Source organism: Pelodiscus sinensis, chromosome 2 (genome assembly GCF_049634645.1).
Source record: "Pelodiscus sinensis isolate JC-2024 chromosome 2, ASM4963464v1, whole genome shotgun sequence".
Lineage (NCBI taxonomy): Eukaryota > Metazoa > Chordata > Testudines > Trionychidae > Pelodiscus > Pelodiscus sinensis.
In genome coordinates this window covers 87,329,999-87,349,845 of record NC_134712.1, presented here as the reverse complement: position 1 = coordinate 87,349,845, position 19,847 = coordinate 87,329,999, and the positions used below count along the sequence as shown (strand labels likewise).

At 40.8% G+C, this 19,847-nt stretch overlaps 1 protein-coding gene across 1 annotated transcript in view; it reads left to right on the top strand.

Moving 5' to 3' along the window:
- The window catches only part of SPIRE1 (spire type actin nucleation factor 1), a 199,450-nt gene that overhangs the window by 146,776 nt on the left and 32,827 nt on the right, over positions 1 to 19,847 (top strand). Inside the window, exons 7-8 of the mRNA XM_075921001.1 lie at positions 13,063 to 13,149; positions 13,571 to 13,700. Of these exons, the coding sequence (XP_075777116.1) occupies positions 13,063 to 13,149; positions 13,571 to 13,700 (217 nt within the window). The remainder of the gene's footprint in view (positions 1 to 13,062; positions 13,150 to 13,570; positions 13,701 to 19,847) is intronic.

Sequence of the window (19,847 nt, the reverse complement as noted above, 5' to 3'; positions counted from 1 at the left end):
CTACAGTTCTGTGGAGACAGCTCTTGGGATGGGGCAGCATGATGAGCTCCCTGGCTGCCTCTACACATAGGATCCAGAGAGTGGGGACGACATGACGTTGCTTCTGGGAGCCATGGCAGTCAGGGAGGCTTCTTAGCTCTGCTGTGCCTCTTACTGGATTTTTAACAGCTGCCAGCCAGACTTTCTGGTTAAAAACCAGACACCTGGTAGCCCTATTTAGCAGAGGTCCCTGTGTATCTGAATTGCTGAAATATAGTTTATTTCAGGGCTACTCAACTTTGGAAGCCTTGGGGGCCACAATGATACACACAGCACATGCTGGGGACCACAACTTAAGTGTGGTAGTATATATATGCGAATATATATACAAATATATTCAAATAGCTTCTTTCACACTGATGGGCATGAATACAAAGATTAAGGCAAGACTACACAACACGCATGGCCCATTTAAGTCAGTTCTGTTGATATTAATAAAATGCAATATTTACCTGATTTCCACTCATATGATAGCACTTTTAATGAGCAATGATAGTCCAAGAATTTAACTACTAATACGCATATCAACAGAAGACCATTTTATCAACCACGTTTTTGTTTTGGCTCCCACCCATGGGCTGCATATTGAGCCCCGCTTAAACCCAAACCGCACCATGGGCTGCAAACAAACGGGCTGTGGGCCATGTGTTGAGTAGCCCTTGGTATTTCATGGGAAAGCATGACTTCAGCATTCTAGTGGTTGTGATTACTTAAGCTGATGTATTTCAAGGAGCTTTCCTTAGGAGGTCAAATAATCTGAGGCATAAGTAGAGGAATTCATTTACTCAGTTAGCTTGATCAGATGATTAGGGGGGAAAACTGAAAATAAAAAAAAGGAAAAAACAGTTGGAGCACCCAAACATTAAGTGAATACATTTTTTAAAGTACAAATACATCTTTAAAGGTAAATTGCAGGTTGTCTTTTTTGCCTGCCAAGACTGGAATCTTAGACTACCAGTTTTATGTTTTTCCTGCTGCTGGTAGGTGCTGCTGGTGATGAGGGCTATATACGTACATAGATAGGAATGCTTACTTTTAATGTTAACCTCAGCAAAAGAAAAACAAAACCTGGACAGCCCTTTACTTTTGACATACTGCATGTATTCAGTACAGTAATTGTGTTTGACTAGGAGCCCTGGGCCATATTCCAGTTCACCTTTTGCCAATACAGCCTCTATTTTAACTTCTTTCAAGCTAGTGTCTGTTCTTACAAAGATTTTCTGTGTGTGGTTGGTGTTGAAGGTAGGCACAGCTGGTCTTTCTGACATCCAGATGCTAGCTATGTGCTGTATGCCTGCTGGCATTTGTTTCTGTTCTGCTTTTCTCATCTGTGAAAAATACTAGGCAGGTTGTCTAATGCCACTTTTGGTCAGACAAACATAAAAAGTGAATTAGAATTAGAATCTGCTGCAGGTATGAATCTATGGTACTGTCTCTGACGCTGTTGCTAGTTTTGCCTGACTATAACTTGCTGGTACCACCATGCTAGAAAAATATCCAGTTTCTTCTTATAAATTTTCTAGTCCACTTAGTAGTTTGTATTTTGGCGCTGAGCACACACAGAGAGTTTCTAAACAGAAAATTGAATAATAATACGGTTGCAGTTTGAAAGGAAAGGAAATTTATTAAAGCCTGAAGTGTTCATAGATCTTTCCAAGTTCAGTTGTACTTTGAGTACAGCAACTTTTAGCTGTCTGTTTTAGGCCAAAGCTAAATATATATATTCCCAACAGAGAACATAAGAATGGCCATACTGGGTTAGACCAAAGGTCTGTCGAGCCCATTACCCTGTCTGCCGATAGTGGCCAATGCCAGGTATCCCAGAGGGAGTGAATCGAACAGGTCTCTCCTGCCATCCATCTCCACCCTCTGACAAACAGAGGCTAGGGACACCATTCCTTACCATTACTGGCTAATAGCCATTAATGGACTTAACCTCCATGAATTTATTTAGTTCTCTTTTAAACCCTGTTATAGTCCTAGCCTTCACAACCTCCTCAGGCAAGGAGTTCCACAGATTGACTACGCGCTGTGTGAAGAACTTCCTTTTATTTGTTTTAAACATGATGCCCATTAGTTTCATTTGGAGTTCCCTAGTTCTTATATTATGGGAACAAGTAAATAACTTTTCCTTATTCACTTTCTCCACACCACTCATGATTTTATAGACCTCTATCATATCCCCCCTTAGTCTCCTCTTTTCCAAGCTGAAAAGTCCCAGTCTTTTTAATCTCTCCTCATATGGGACCAGTTCCAAACCCCTAATCATTTTAGTTGCCCTTCTCTGAACCTTTTCTAATGCCAGTATATCTTTTTTGAGATGAGACCACATCTGTATTCAGTATTCAAGATGTGGGTGTACCATGGATTTATGTAAGGGCAATAAGATCTTCTCTCTCTTATTCTCTATCCCTTTTTTAATGATTCCTAACATCCTGTTTGCTTTTTTGACTGCCGCTGCACACTGCGTGGACGTCTTCAGAGAACTATCCATGATGACTCCAAGATCTCTTTCCTGATTAGTTGTAGCTAAATTAGCCCTCATCATATTATATATATAGTTGGGCTTATTTTTTCCAATGTGCATTACTTTACATTTATCCACATTAAATTTCATTTGCCATTTTGTTGCCCGGTCACTTAGTTTGGTGAGATCTTTTTGAAGTGCTTCACAGTCTGCTTTGGTCTTAACTACCTTGAGCAGTTTAGTATCGTCTGCAAACTTTGCCACCTCACTGTTTACCCCTTTTCCAGATCATTTATGAATAAGTTGAATAGGATTGGTCCTAGGACTGACCTAGGGGAACACCACTAGTTACCCCTCTCCATTCTGAAAATGTACCATTTATTCCTACCCTTTGTTTCCTGTCTTTTAACTAGTTCTCAGTCCATGAAAGGATCTTCCCTCTTATCCCATGACAACTTAATTTACGTGAGAGCCTTTGGTGAGGGACCTTGTCAAAGGCTTTCTGGAAATCTAAGTACAGTATATCTACTGGATCCCCCTTATCCACATGTTTCTTGACCCCTTCAAAGAACTCTAATAGATAAGTAAGACATGATTTCCCTTTACAGAAACCATGTTGACTTTTGCCCAACAAATTATGTTCTTCTATGTGTCTGACAATTTTATTCTTTACTATTGTTTCAACTAATTTGCCCGGTACTGATGTTAGACTTACTGGTCTGTAATTGCCAGAATCGCCTCTAGAGCCCTTTTTAAATATTGGCATTACATTAGCTATCTTGCAGTCATTGGGTACAAAAGCTGATTTAAAGCATAGGTTACAAGCCATAGTTAATAGGTCTGCAATTTCACATTTGCGTTCTTTCAGAACTCTTGGGTGAATGTCATCTGGTCCCGGTGACTTGTTACTGTTAAGTTTATCCAAAACCTCCTCTGATGACACTTCAGTCTTTGACAAGTCCTCAGATTTGTCACCTACAAAGGATGGGTCAGGTTTAGGAATCTCCCTAATATCCTCAGTCGTGAAGGCTGAAGCAAAGAATTCCTTTAGTTTCTCTGCAATGACTTATCGTCTTTAAGTGCTCCTTTTGTATCTCGATCGTTCAGGGCCCCACTGGTTGGTTAGCAGGCTTCCTGCTTCTGATGTACTTAAAAACATTTTGTTATTACCTTTCAAGTTTTTGGCTAGCTGTTCTTCAAACTCCTTTTTAGCTTTTCTTATTACATTTTTACACTTAAGTTGGCAGTGTTTATGCTCCTTTCTATTTACCTCACTAGGATTTGACTTCCACTTTTTAAAAGATGTCTTTTTATCTCTCACTGTTTCTTTTACATGGTTGTTAAGCCACGGTGGCTCTTTTTTAGTTCTTCTATTATGCTTTTTAATTGGGGGCATACATTTAAGGTGGGCCTCTATTATGGTGTCTTTGAAAAGTGTCCATGCAGCTTGCAGGGATTTTACTTTAGTCACTGTATCTTTTAATTTCTGTTTAACTAACCTCCTCGTTTTTGCATAGTTTCCCTTTTTTAAATTAAATACCACAGTGTTGGGCTGCTGAGGCGTTCTTCCCACCACAGGAATGTTAAATGTTATTATATTATGGTCACTATTTCCAAGTGGTCCTGTTATAGTTACCTCTTGGACCAGATCCTGCACGACACTCAGGACTAAATTGAGAATTGCCTCTCCCTTTGTGGGTTCCTATACCATGGCTCCAAGAAGCAGTCATTTAAGGTATCAAGAAATTTTTCTCTGCATCTTGTCCTGAGGTGACATGTACCCAGGCAATATGGGGATAGTTGAAATCCCCCACTATTATTGAGTTCTTTATTTTGACAGCCTCTCTAATTTCCCTTAGCATTTCATAGTCGCTATTACTGTCCTGGTCAGTTGGTTGAGAATAGATCGCTACTGTTATATTCTTATTAGGGCAGGGAATTACTATCCATAGCGATTCTATGGAACACCCCACCCACGTGACCTGTTCTGTCCTTCCGATATATTTTGTACCCCGGAATGATTGTGTCCCATTGATTGTCCTCACTCCACCAGGTTTCTGTGATGCCTATTATATTAGAATCCTCCTTTAACATGAAGCACTCTAGTTCACCCATCTCATTTTTTAGACTTCTAGCATTTGTCTCTGTTTATTTGTCTGCCCTTTTCTGATGTGTCAGATTCTTTTTTATGTGGATATTTTTCATCTGATCTAGCCCATACTTTATCCTCTTCCATCCTCTCCTCTTGACTAAAACCTAGAGAATCTCTATCAATAGACTCTCCTCTAACAGACATCTCTGTCCGATCCATGTGCTCCTCTGCACCAATCGGCTTTCCCCCATCTCTTAGTTTAAAAAGTGCTCTGCGACCTTTTTAATGTTAAGTGCTAGCAGTCTGGATCCACTTTGGTTTAGGTGGAGCCCGTCCTTCCTGTATAGGCTCCCCCTAGTTTCCCCAGTTTCTTATAAAGCTAAACCCCTCCTCCCTACACCATCGTCTCATCCACGCATTGAGACTCTGAAGCTCTGGTTGCCGACACAGCCCTGCACGTGGAACTGGAAGCATTTCTGAGAATGCCACCATAGAGGTCCTGAATTTCAGTCTCTTTCCTTGCAGCCTAAATTTGGCTTCCAGGATGACTCTGCTACCCTTTCCTATGTCATTAGTACCTACATGTACCACAGCCACCGGCTCCTCCCCAGCATTACACATAAGTCTATCTAGATGCCTCGAGAGATCCACAACCTTCGCACCAGGCAGGCAAGTCACCATACAGTTCTCTTGGTCATAGCAAACCCAGCTATCTACATTTCTAATGATCGAATCTCCCATTACTAACACCTGCCTTTTCCTACTGACTGGTGTTCCCTACCTTAGAGAGGTAACCTCAGTGCAAGAGGATACCCCAACATCTGGAATGAGGGTCCCAACTATGGGAAGGTTTCCCTCTTTTCCCGTTGTCTGCTCTCTTTCTCTGAGCCTTTCATCCTCCTTAACAGCGCTGGGGCTGTCTGACCGGAGGTGGAACAATTCTGCTGTGTCCCAGAAAGCCTCATCTATGTACCTCTCTGCCTCCCTCAGCTCCTCCAGTTCAGCCATCCTGGCCTCCAAAGCCCATACGTGGTCTCTAAGGGCCAGGAGCACCTTGCACCAAATGCAGACATACGCCACCCACCCATAGGGCAGGTAATCATATATGCTATACTGAGTGCAATAAACAGAATAGCCTGTTTCTCTAGATAAGAAGCAAAAACAAGAGTCCCAAATCTGAACTGAAAAGCAGTGAGGGAAAAGGAATTATTTTTCTTCCTATCAGTCAAACTATACATGTGTCAAAATTGTGATTAAATTGAATGTAAACAATAGACTTAGGTGTCAAAGTCACTTTTGAAAATGGGATTTAATCAGTCTAAATTGCTTAGGCCTTGCAGTGCTGAGCAATGCCTAAATACCTTTATAAATCTGAGCATTAATTCTGTACAAACATTATGAATTTAGAATCATAATACTCTGGGAGTGAGGTGTTTATATTGCCTTTATTTCATACATGGAGAATTGAGGCAAATACATTAAAGCCAAAGTTATCAGAAGCATAAATTAATTTTGGGCACTCAATATTAGAAGACTAGGATATGATTTTTCATAGTATTTACTTAACACTTTAGATGTTCAGAGCAGAATTCCAAATCACATGTGAATGCACTTATGCAAATCAGAGCCTGTGTCTTTCCAGCAGTACACCCAGAAAATAAGAAACACACAATTGGAAGCTGCCTATGAAAAGTTTGATTTATGTGTCTTGTCCAGCATGACATTGGAACTCTGTGGCAAAGGCAGAGACAGAATGCAGTTCTCAAATGTGGCATTCTACTGCCTTTATGGTGACATCATCCTTTCTTTTCCTGCAGTTCCTGCCTCCTTTACCACTTGAGCAAATGAGGCAGCACAGAGACAACAGCCTCCTTCAGGACACAACCCTGAATCTTCCCATAGCACTGTCCTTCTTATGCACTCAGAGAGGCGGGGTCCTGTGGGAGGAGGAGGAAATAGTCTTCCGTTACATGATCACATACCATCAGAATGCCTATGCACAAGGGGAATCTGAATACAGAGCCTGACAATCGGAAGCATCAGGAAATATTAACTATACTCATTGGTGCTTGAGTCACCTATAATGCATACACACTGAAAATATATATACAGTCTTGTGGCTTAATTGTGTTTTAAGAAAGGATATACTGATTAATAATGCAAATAACAAGATGATGATCAAATGTAAACTTTTCAGAGCTCTCCATCCATTGTAAGGATGTTAAAGACTAGTCAGTTCCCCCCCCCCTTGCTGCCTCTATCAGATAGAGGCAGCAAAGGGCGGGGAGAGAGGGTACTTCAAAGGGCAGCGCCGCCTGGAGCTCCCCAGCTGACCCTGGGTTCTGGGTAAGTGCCTCAAGGAACCCGCAGTCAGCTGGGGAGTCCCCAGATGATCTCGGGCTCTGCGTGGCATTTCAAATCGGTAGCGCAACATGGAGTCTGGGATCAGCGGGAGACTTGAGTCCCCCGCTGACCGACCCCAGGCTCTATGAGAGCACTTCTGCTTTGAAATGTACAAAAGCCCCTGTTTTCATGTGCGAGCTGAAGTGGCTGTTTTAGAACTGATGTAGCATACCTTATTTGTGATCAGCTCATGGCATTTGTTCGACTTCAACTGAAATTTTTCATATAATTAAAACATAGTATCAGTTGAATACTGCATTGTAAATTGGATACAGTATTCTACTTTGCTCTTTCTAATATGTTGCCTAGTATAGCTATGTTGAGATAGTTTAGCTTCATTTCAATGGCTGAGTGAAGTAATTCTTGTGAATGTCATTTGTAATGTGCTTTTCAATCATTTGGGATCAAAGGCCTGTTATAAATACATGGTTATATTTATTATCATCATAACCATTCAAGCTCAGACTTGCCAATTGCAACCAACCTATTTATCTACAAATCATATTTGTTTATTGAATGTGAAAGTGGTGGGCTGAAAGGAAATGTGGGAAGCCTTCTTCCTTATGTTTTCTTCTCATTGTGCTTTTGCTATGTGATTGTTTACATTCCTGGTAGATCTTACATACTCAGATCACATTTTCCAAGGTAGATTGATTTAAATTAAATTACCCAAAAAACTAAGACTGACTGTACATAGAGTGCACTTAATTTTGGAGCAAGCCCCATTGAACTCTCTGTTATTTCAGTTTTTTTGAGAAAACAAGTATAGAATGGGGTTCCCATGGAAAACCTGAGGTATGCTGAAGTAAAATAAGGAATAGACTGATGGCATCATCATTATTGTCTGTGACCATGTTGTTCCAAAAATAGGGGTCATGTATTATGTAATATAAAATAAGAATATGGCAACTTACAACTCTAGATTTCTCTTACTGCAGCTTTCTGTATTGTATACTTGAGTGATAGATTCTAAACCTTGTTAACTAATTAAATAAGCTATAAGGATTAGCTAAAATAAACTGGTTTTTCTAGCAACATCCAACACAGTAAACAGCTTGGGAATTGACTTGTCAAATCACACTTACACTAAAATACATACTCTTAAATAATGATGCTTTGGGTTTTTACCCACAAAAGATTATGCCCAAATAAATCTGTTAGTCTTTAAGATACCACAAGACTCCTCAGTCTTTTTAAAATTATTTAAGTTACTAAACAGTTGATCCATTCAGCCATATCCACGTCTTCATCTTCAACATTTTCTCCCAATAAACAGTTTTCTTTATGATGTTTCATGCTTGCAACTAGGCCCTGCATCATCATCTATCACTGCTTACACTTGACAAGTTTTCCATTTTTATCCAGGGAATTTCTTCAAAATATTCCCATATAGGGCCTCTTCTAGGTGTAGGACACTTTTTCTATGGCAAAAAAAGTATGGGGGAATATAGAAAGCTGGGTGCTGAATGTCTTTCCTCTTTCTTTCCAGTTCACTGCACTGTTCCTTTTTGTACTGTCTCCGTCCTTTCCTATATATTGTCTCTCTATCTTAAGACAATGTTTTAACTCCTCTGCCATGCTTAGCCAAGATCCACTACCACTTAAGCACAGATCAAAAAACTATCCAGCTTCTATCTCTCTTTGCACATGTTATATTTTAGTCTGCTGAGAAACAGAAACTGAAAGCCCAGAACATTCAAGATGCAAGAGTTGATAAGCTGGAGAGACTAGAGTCATTAATTCATTTTTATGAGACTGTAAGTGTAGCAGGTTTGTGTTTTAATTGTAAGTGTTATTTTTAAAGGAGAACTGTAGCGTTTTACTGATGATTTTAAAGAAATAAAAAATCCAATTTAAATTAAAAAATCTGATTGAAATTAAAAAAGTGTTTTTATTTTTAAAAATCATAAATTTTTATCCACCCTGATTTTTTTCTAATTAGATATTACTAGTTTTATTTGATTGCATTATACAAAATTCTTCAAAATTTTAAATGTAAGCATTTTTCTTTCATTTTGATTTTTACAAAAGAAATATAATAGGATCATTTTGACAGATACTTTGATTAAACATTTGTATGTGGCTGATTCTAGTCTGGTATCAGAACAGAATTACAATTATGCAACACTTTTTTTCTGTGCCTGGCAGCATAGCTCAGATATGCTTGTACAGGTTCATCTCACCTAATTTATAATCCATAGCCAAGACTTTTATTTCTATAAGGACATTCATAGCTACCAGATCTTGTAATCACTGTTTAATAAATAATGCTTGTGACAGCGTTTCCATTTTGCAAATAAGTTAGTTCGACTGCAGAAAAAATACAGCATTCATAATGGCGATAAAAGCTTGTCCATAGTGCCCAGAGTCTCAGCTTTGATCTTAAGTCCTTGGCGTTTCCTCTGAGGCTACTGATAAATGTATCAGTTACTCTGCCGCATGCTTCCTTTGTGACCTTCGGGAAATCTCTAGAGCAAATTAGATGCTTTAGCTTTCTCAGCAGTAAAATATGGATCTTAATCCTTACTGATTGCTTAGGGGTGGTGAGAAAGTAATTCAATGAGTAAAAGCACTTTGAGATCCTCAGGTGAAAGGTCCTGTAGAACTGCATTTATTATTTACTTTATATTGTGATATGGACAGTTGTCCCATTGGGACTGGACTGAGATCATTAGCTCACCAAACAGCTGTCTAATGTTAACAACTTTCAATCACTACTAACTTTGACAGTGCTTGAACCAGTGACCTGAAGGAAGAAGAGTTTATGTCTCATTACCCATCATGTGAAACAAGCAAGCGTCTGAAAACTATCGATTTTTTAAAAAAAGGGGGAGGAAATATAATTGCTTAAAAAATAATATTCTCCCCATCAAAAATGTTAATAAAAACATTGTTAAAATGTTTTCATCTCTTATGTTTTGGGTGAGTATGGAGGATGTGGGAGAGTTCTGTATTTCTGTCCACAACATATGTGCCTCGGTTTACCTTCTTAATTTTCTGTCTGAATGCAGAGAATTAAATTAAAGGAAGCTATTCGGTGGAAACAAACAGGAAATGAAACAATAGAGAAAAGATACACTAATGAAAACACTAAGGATCCTAAAGGGAATGGTGGAGGAGCTATGGCTCCAGTTAGGTGATGAGGCTATTTCTCCAGGCCTGAGCAAAGAACAAAGGGACTCGAAACAGTTAATGACTCCAGTATAGGAGTCTTTACAGGAAGGTTGGAATAAGCAAGCAGCAGCAGCTGGCCTTGAGTATTTACAGACACACACTGAGGGCTCATATCCATTTAGTGATGGATCTACACTGTAGTGATCAGTCTAGTGGGCATCAATTTAGCAGGTCTATTTAAGACCCACTAAATCAACTGCCACTCACTCTACTGTTGACTGCCATACTTCACCAGAATGAGATGAGTAAGGGGAATCAATGGAAGGGTTTCTTCTATCAGCCCATCATGGTGTGGACCCCAGGATAAGTAGATCTAAACAAAGTCAATTTAATTTACATTACTATTGTAATATAGTTTAGACCCCTAGTATAGACCTCTCCTGAGATAATGCTATAGAGGCTATCTGTCTGTCTTGATGTAGGAATGGGAACATCCTAGTTTCAGTATGTTACATGCATTGTATAGGCCATGTGTTGTTTTATCCTATTTTTCTGACTACTGTGTTCCAGCTGACTCATACATTAGACTTCGTTAAAAATCAGATTTTTTTTTAAAGAAAATGTATGATAACGACACAAGTGAAGTACAGGTTGGACATCTTTTATTCTGCACTCAGGACCTAACTGGTCCTGAACCAGGGAATTTGCCAGACTAAAGATGGTTCCCTGCCACATCCTCCAGCCGCCAACTCTGCCAGCGGGCTGGGAGAGAAATGGAGGGACTTCCTCTAGTCCCTGCCAGGCTGCCTGCTGGGTCACCTGTTGGGTTGTTGCTGCTGCCCCAACTGGACTGGCTGCTGGGCTGCAGCAGCCCGTGTTGGCATAGGTTCTAGCCATATACTACCACAGGCTGCTGGGGGCTGGGTCTGACCCTGGTTGGGCTTCCAGGGGCTCGAGCTCCAGTCCTAGTCCCTTGGCAGCCTGCAGGCTCAGGCCCTGCTTTTGTGGGCTGTCCAGGGCTCCGGCCCCATGCTGCCGTCGGTTACTGGGGCTTTCTCCAGCCACACACCTGGTCCCTCTGCTGCAGGCTGCTGAGAACATGGGCTACTGCCCCTCAGCAGCCCACAGCTCTGGCCCTGCTTCTGCAATCTGCCCGGGCCTTCAGCCCTATGCTGCTGGGGGTGCCACCAGCCCTGGCCTTGGTCCCGCTTCCATGGGCTGCCCAGGGTTCTGGCCCCAGTCCTGCACTGCCACTGGTTGTCACCGGCCCGATCCTGTGCTGCTGGGGACTACCCCAAACTGGTCCCAGTGCCACAGGCTATTGTGGGCTGGCGCCAAACTCTTGCCACAACCCGCTCCTTCAACCTGGCCCCTCTTGGATTGCCCTACTGCCAGTAGGCTACCAGGGTTCTTTGATCCAGAAACCAGAAAATTTTGGTTTTGAGAGATGTAACCTGTACTGAATTTCATGGAATATACATGGATTATAGTCAGGAAAAGGTCACTGTTGCATTCCTTTGCCTAAAACTGCTGCAATCTTTTGCTAAAGCATACTTTAGTCTCCAGGTTACAGTTTGCATGAGAGCCGCTGCTTTGTTATATACTGAATCTACAATATATTACTGAGAGCTTTTCTTTGTGATGCATAGTTTGTATTTCTCCTTATCTCCAAATTAAGACATCTGAAAAAGAAATGATCTTGTAGCTCTGAAGGCAAGAAAAACTCTTACAATAAGAGGCATTTCTTTTTTTCCCCCTCCTTCCTTCTGCGCATATACTTTTTGCTGGCTTAGTTTTATAAAGTATTAATTTTAGATATGGTATCAAACTCTATAGTTCACTTCCAAGCTCTCTTTATACTTTGAAATATGTTAAATGTGTAAGTAAATGACAGACAGTGACCTAGGCTGAGAAATTCACAGTGCAGCTGCTCCAAAGTAGCACACACTACTCTAGATAGGATGTACAGGTGTGGGCATTGTAGTAGATGGCAATTGCTAGCACAGGCACCAGCTTTCAACTTTCCCAGGCGGTGCTCAGGGGCGGGAAGAGTTGATCAGCAAGGCCACTGACAGTCAGGAGCTGGCAGATGAGTGTTAAACACCTGCTGTTTTTTTCTGTGGGTGCTCCAGCCCTGAAGCACTCAGAGCGGTGCCAATGGCCGCTAGACCTGAAAGAATGAAAATGGGCTGAGTAAGGGGTTGGAACTCGCCACCATGGTACCTCTGCTGGTCTGTCCAGGAACTAGCTTACTTCAGAGTTATTCTGAAATGAACAACTATTAGGGTACATCTATTCTACAGAGAACAATCAAAGCCGCTGCTGTCGATCTTCCAGGGTTTGAATTAGTGGGTCTAGTTAAAACAGCTAATTTGAACTGAGAGGGGCACGCCGGTCATTGCCAATAGTCCTGCTTCCATGAGGAGTAAGGGAAGTCGAAGGGAGACTGTTCTCATTTTGACTTCCTGAAGTGTGGACAGCACCAAAAGTCGAGTTAAGGTACTTCCACTTCAGCTATGCAATTAACATAGCTGAAGCTGCGTATGTTAATTTAATCTTGTGCCAGTGTAGACATTCCCTACTAGACATACCCCTAGGGGTTGGCACATTGTCCTCCAAAGAGAGATACAGGCAGATTTCCCCAGTAATAAAACCAGTGTTCTCTCCAAATATACTAGAATCTCAGATGTCTGATTTTCATCAAAGACTAATCCTAAATGTTGTTAATTAACGTTATCATTATCACACTAATTCTCATCTGTTTTATAAACCCCAAATGCTCTTATCTGCAACATTTCTTGTCTGTGTATTGCACGCAGATTATTTGAGGATATATTTAATGTAAGTGTGCAACACTACTGGTTTCCTCAAGATATGATGATCTAATTACAGTGCAAAAATGTGCATACAGACTATAAAAATATGTTTTTCATTTTCCTCCTTTCAGGTCAATGGGGATATTCCACCTCGATTAAAAAAGAGTGCTCATGAAATAATCCTGGATTTCATCCGATCACGACCTCCCTTAAATCCTGTATGTAATCCAATATGTTTCTTCATAGTGAAAGGCTTGCTTTTTTAAACATTTTTGTATTTCAAGGATAGTTTTAATGTTTTGTTTTGATGGTGTCGTACAAATTACATTGGTTGTTTGTTATGTGTTCATTCTTATGCGTTTCACACAAGAGCTATTTCACTTTTCTGGTCTGTGTAGGAAGACCATTATAAAATTCTGAAACCATTATCTTTGTGAAACTGTATTGTCTTATGTGTTTATAAAATTTTCCTTCCAGTATTCTTGTTAAAAAATCTTTCTGAGGAACTTGCTCAGCCATATTTATAAGCAAATGAAAGTAAAATCGCTTCACAATAATATGTTATTTAAAAGCATCCTGGTGAAATTGCTTTTTGGGCATGGTGCTTAGCATGAACATTCCTTTTTTTACATATCCAAGGCCTCTGCAAGAAAACTGAAACCAACCCCACCACGGCCACGCAGTCTCCATGAAAGGATCCTGGACGAAATCAAGGCAGAAAGAAAGCTGCGCCCTGTCTCACCAGATGAGATCAGGCGTAGCCGGCTAGGTGAGTACTTGTTTTGCTTACACTAGCTTTGAGCAGCAGTACTTGCACAAAACTGCCTCCCATGAGGACCGATAATAGCCGTGTTTGCACTGAACTGAATTAAAATAGAGAATAAAATAACTCTTACCCTTTCAAAAAAGGGTAAAGCCTGCAGATTTTGCTAGAGCTATGCACCCTTTCGGATAACTTTAGGAATAAAAGAATTGCTTCAGGTTTCTGATGTTATGATTAGAGGATTTTAAGAACCGTAATGTTGATTATTATGTAGTGGGAGTTACATTATATTATCTCATGGACAGGAATAGAAGTTTGTTTTGCTAACATGCAACATATGTTACACACAGATTTTTCTCCTTTCATTTTATTCTTATGTTTCCTCCTGTCAGATTCATTAATCTCAGGAGCCTTTATTGATTATCTGTATTTGTTTTTCTGAACTTTTGAGCTGAGAGCATTGTAGTCATTTTGGATGTAAATATTTACTTTGCTGTATAAGGCATGGAGCCCCTATAAGCATTCATGTGAATTTTAATAAGCAACTAATTCAGATCGGTATTGCAAAACACTTTATATAGTATATGTGAAACATTCGTAAATTGTAAAATTACGTAAGTATTAAATTTTTTCACCAGTCGCCACTTTATGGTTCAGAATCATTGAACTAAAGCAAAGCCAAACCACCAGATATATTGCAAATACCCTATAGTTGCTCCCAGTTTCCTTCTATAAGAGTAAAGTATTTAATTGTCTCAGAGAAGCTTTGTTATCTGGATAGCTGCAGAGGAAGAGTAATGTCTTATGGCTCAAATAAACAACTCACACTTACATTCTCTGTTGTTCTGTTTGGCAGCATATCTATGCCTGGGGCAATGGTTCAAAATCAAGCGGGTTCTATTTATTCACCATCTGTAGAGGAAATTTGTTATCACTCTTGTTTCAACCAGTTTTGGGGACGAGTGTCTGTATAGACACTTGAATGCATTTTAGGAGCAGAATATTCTGAATGCTGTTTTACAGACCATCTGAAGCCTGCTGTGCACTTTAGCTATAAACATTCAGCCTTAATATATGATATGATCTCCATTTGGAAACTCAGTGTTACAATCGTGGAATTGTAGGACTAGAAGGGATCTTGAGAGATCTTCTAGTCCAGTCACCTCCACTGGAGGCAGGATTAAGTCTATTGACAGTCCTCTTTCAGTCTGTTCAGATTTTTCACCCCTCAGTTATATGGCTCAAAAAATGGGATATCAGAGCATGTCTGGGCACAAATTGGAGGATTTATGTACAGATTACAGTAGATTAAAGATTTTTTCTCTCTCTGGCACTTGTGTGAACACCTAATTGTTACTAGCGTGAAGAAAGAAAGAAAACAATTTTGTTACATTATATTTGCTTTTGTTTTCCTTTTTCACACTGAAACTGACACAATACATTTGTTGTCTGAAATATCAAAACTTTCTTCAGAGCAAAATTTATATATTTTTGTAAAAGAGCAGCCACATTCAGAAAGCTATAAATAGTCATGGCTTTCAGATAGATAAGTATTGCATGTAATTTAGTGTAGTGAAATGTAAGGCAATAAGGCTTAAGGGATTTAAATCTAAATGGAAGCCCAACATAGAACACAGATGGGAGAAAGATGTGAAGATGATTATGGATAATACATTTAAACCATCTGGACAGACACAGTTGGCAATAGTGAAAATAAATGAAGTCTTGGGATACATTTATGAAAATATATAGTATATGGTATGTGTGCAGGAATTGTTCTGTTGTTTAAGCCTTGTTTGATATATGGTAATTGATCTTGGAAATCATATTGTGCATGACTAATTATACAGTGAGAAATTTGCTGCAGAGAAGTGATCGGTATGAATAAGTGTTTGTAGAAGTATGTGGTTTTTACAGGCTCATGAAAGATCAAAAGAAAAAGACAGGCATAGAAGGTACAATTCCTTTAATTAAAAGGGTTTGTTGCCTGGTATGAACAAGATGAGTTTAAAAACTATTTAAAACACATGGCTGTAAGTTAAGTGGACAGACATTTTACTATATGTAGGCAGTCTTTGCAACTGCTGTTGCTTCTGGTGTATATTGCCTTTTCTTGCTATAAAGGAAAAGTACCTCTACTCCCAGGTTTGGCTCTGGATCAGATACCTCTACATAACTTGAATTGATTCCCATATCCCCATGCAACCTAAACACATACTTAATCTATGGAGATGTGTGACTACTGGATCATTCATACAAGCTTGCACATTAAACAGACTGGAAAGTCAATGTTCAGGCAAATAGGTACAGAATATTTTTGCATATCCAAAAAGGTCATTTTCCACCTGGCATTTTTTCTTACTGTTGGGGTTGACCTGCTAAAGTTGTCTCAAGTAAGAATGAATTTGTCATTATCCTAATCCCTACTAGCCATTGCATATTTTTTTTAAATATGGATCTGTTTATCACAATAGGCAGTTTATGTTCATCAGTGGTCCAGTCACTGGATGTCAGAAGTGAGGTACTTTGACTAAGCTATGTTGAATAACTGAGCTAACTGTGACACGGCAGTTGCTTATAGCCGTGTCTCTCATTTTTATGAATGATGAAATTAATCCACAAATGTTTAATACTATGAGACAAAGATATTGGTTAAATAAACTTTCCAGACCAAGTTAACCTTAGACTGCTTTTTGTCCTACGAATGGGAACAAACTGATCAGAGGGCTGAAAAGGAGATGCCAGGATAGTACATCCATTTTGAAAACTGAGGCAGACCAGAACAGCAGGAAGCAACTTTTAATAAGGGGCAGAATTCAGCCAAATACATTGTTTTATGTATTTTTCCATAAGAAATATTAATATTTTTAAATATCTCTTTTAATTAGTTAAAAACATAAGAGACTAAGCTTCTAGAAATTTAGGACTTTTTTTTAAATTAACTGAAATTTGTGTGAAATGTGGTTCTGTACTTTTTATTTTTTTTCTCTGTCAGTTATAATTTTTCTTTCATAAATGTTATTTGAAGTGAAAATCTTACATTCTGTTTCAAGATTCTTATCTCTTGTGTTGGCATCTGGTTTTATTGCTTTACAATCCTAGTGTTCTACAGTTCAATCTTTTAAAATATCTTTTTTATACTTCAGTATTTGCAAGTGCCAGTGATGCAATTGTAGTGTTTACACTTGCAGTTTTACCACAGTAAAGAAAAAAGGTGTTTTAGACACATTTTGGATTTATGTTAGCCTCCTGTGCATGGGAATCCAAAATGTCTCAAGTGGACCTAATCTTTTCTTTTTGTTACCTCTCTGCTTTCTGAACAGCTGATTTATTTTCTTTTTGTTGTTTTTGTTTCTTTTTTCAGCAATGCGGCCACTTAGCATGTCTTACAGTTTTGACCTGTCAGGTAAAAGGTGCTATAACACCTCTGACGTGGTTATTGTGTTTACTGTGAAATTTGTTTCATCCATTTGTTTGTTTAACCCTCATATAAGAAAGAAACTTTGAAGGGATTCTTCTAAACCATGGTCAGTGAAAGTAAAGATTCAGCTAGATTTCCTATTCAAATCTATAGTTCTGGTACCAAATAGGGATATACTCATATTAGAAACTATGTTTCACCTTTAATTGAATTTTATGAAGAATAAGGTATTTCACAGCTAGCCCTAAACCCACAGGAAAGGGTTTGGTACACTATTTCAGCTTAGTCTGATTTTATTATTATTTATTAAATCAGCACTTTCCCTTGAAACTTTACTTTAAACCAAGTTTCATAGTCTTGAGTATTAGTTTGACCAACAAATATAAGTACTGTACTGTCTTAAGTCAAACATCTAGGGTGCCACTTTTTGACTTCATCTTCTTCATTATTTTATTTCTTCAGATTATTCAAAAACAGTTACATCTTTTATTGAAATGTTCTTAATTAGCATTGCATGTACACACACGTTGCACAGAGAAACTCCCATGTATATACCTATTGAATAGGTATGTATATAATATAATTTCATTTCTCCATGCAATGTGGAACTGTTATGACGAACAAATGACTTTTAGCGATAGTAGAAGCGTTGCAAGCTTTATTTTAGTTACCGTATTTTCCGGCGTATAAGGCGACTGGGCGTATAAGATGACCCCCTAATTTTCTAGTTAAAACATAGGTTTTCGCCTATACTCGCCGTATGAGACTACCCCCCCTTAAGAGGCCAACCGGCAGCGCCCCAGCTGCTCTGCCCCAGGATCCACAACAAAAGCCTGGTCTTCTGGGGGGGGGGGGGGCGCACTAGCTGCGCCCCCCCCCCCCCAGCAGACCAGGGACACGGGGAGCAAAGCCGCAGCGGCAGCAGGGTGCTGCGCCTCTGAGGCTTTGCCAGAGCAAAGCCTCAGAGGCGAGGGACCCCGCCGCCTCCCCGGCTTTGCTCCGGTGTCCCTGGTCTGCTGGAGACGGTCCCCAGCAGACCAGGGGCACCGGGAGCAAAGCCGCAGCCATGGCGGGGTCCCGCGCCTCTGAGCCTTTGCCAGAGCAAAGCCTCAGAAGCGCGGCACCCCGCCACCGCTTCGGCTTTGCTTCAGGTGCCCCTGGTCTGCTGGGGACCGTCTCCAGCAGACCAGGGACACCAGGAGCAAAGCCTCTGAGGACGCCGGCAGTGGGACAGCTGCAGCGCGTCTTGGGTGTCCCGCTGCCGGTTTCCCCCGAGGCTTTGCAAAGCCGCGGAGGGGCTCGGGCAGCGGGGCAACCCAGGCGCGCCTGGGCTGCCCCGCTGCCGGCTTCCCCCGAGGCTTTGCAAAGCCGCGGAGGGGCTCGGGCAGTGGGGCAACCCAGGCGCGCCTGGGCTGCCCCGCTGCTGGCTTCCCCCGAGGCTTTGCAAAGCCGCGGAGGGGCTCGGGCAGTGGGGCAACCCAGGCGCGCCTGGGCTGCCCCGCTGCTGGCTTCCCCCGAGGCTTTGCAAAGCCGCGGAGGGGTTCGGGCAGTGGGGCAACCCAGGCGCGCCTGGGCTGCCCCGCTGCTGGCTTCCCCCGAGGCTTTGCAAAGCCGCGGAGGGGTTCGGGCAGCGGGGCAGCCCAGGCGCGCCTGGGCTGCCCCGCTGCCGGAGTCCCTCCGCGGCTTTGCTCCGCGGCTTCCTGGTCTGCAGACCAGGGAGACGCGGAGCAGCTTTTCTTGCCCCGGAGTACACGGGCGGCAGGACCACGAGGTCCCGCAGTCTGTGTCCTTCGGGGCGAGAAAAGCCCCGTTCGTACCTGCAAGTCGGGGACTGCCTGTATGTTTATACCCGGCGTATAAGACGACCCCCGATTTTTGGGGGATATTTTTTAGTATAAAAAGTCGTCTTATACGCCGGAAAATACGATATAAGTGCTTACTGAGCTTTTCAGCATTAAAATGTAAAAAAAGGATGTAAAATTTCTAACAAATCCATGGAGATGCTCTCCTTGGCCACCATCTTGGAATTTTTCAATTAATTTTTAATGCACCGTTGTTCTTCTGTATAATTCTTTGTAAAATCCCTCTCGTTGAGGAGGAAATCTCAGTAGTCATAGAAGAAGCTTTTTAACTTTCTAATGAGGATGCAAGACTTCTCACTAAGACTGGCCACAGAAAAGGAAAAGTACCTTCTGTGCAGTGAAGCTTGTATCTCTGCTATGGTACATGGACTACAGCTGGGATGGGAATTTAACATTCCCCATCAGACACCAGGAATGACCTGGGATTCTCTCGAAGTTCTCTTCCATTCCCATCTCTCCAATCTCCTCTGGGTTTTTCCGTAAGAGGAGGTAATATGGCCCAATGTGTGTCTATTTATTGTCTAGAAAGACCATATTTGAATTGTTTAATAATTTGATATAAAGAAAAACACTGGTAATCCTAGCAACAGAATTTAGATTGAGCATCTAGCTATGTATTGTAAAATTGTCTAATGGCTGCAAAATGTTCCCCAAGCCAATGCTTATGTTAGGTTCTATGTCCTTTTAAGATATGGAAATTCCTTGCACATAAGGTCAGATAGTAGTGTACATTTATTTTTCAACTCTTCTATTACTTCCAAATAATACTGAATGAGCTGGTAGTGCAGGAGAGTAGAACACAACATGGCATGAGTACTTTTATTGATTAGCATAGCAGGAAGGATGTCCAGCGCCGTCCTTTCTGCATGT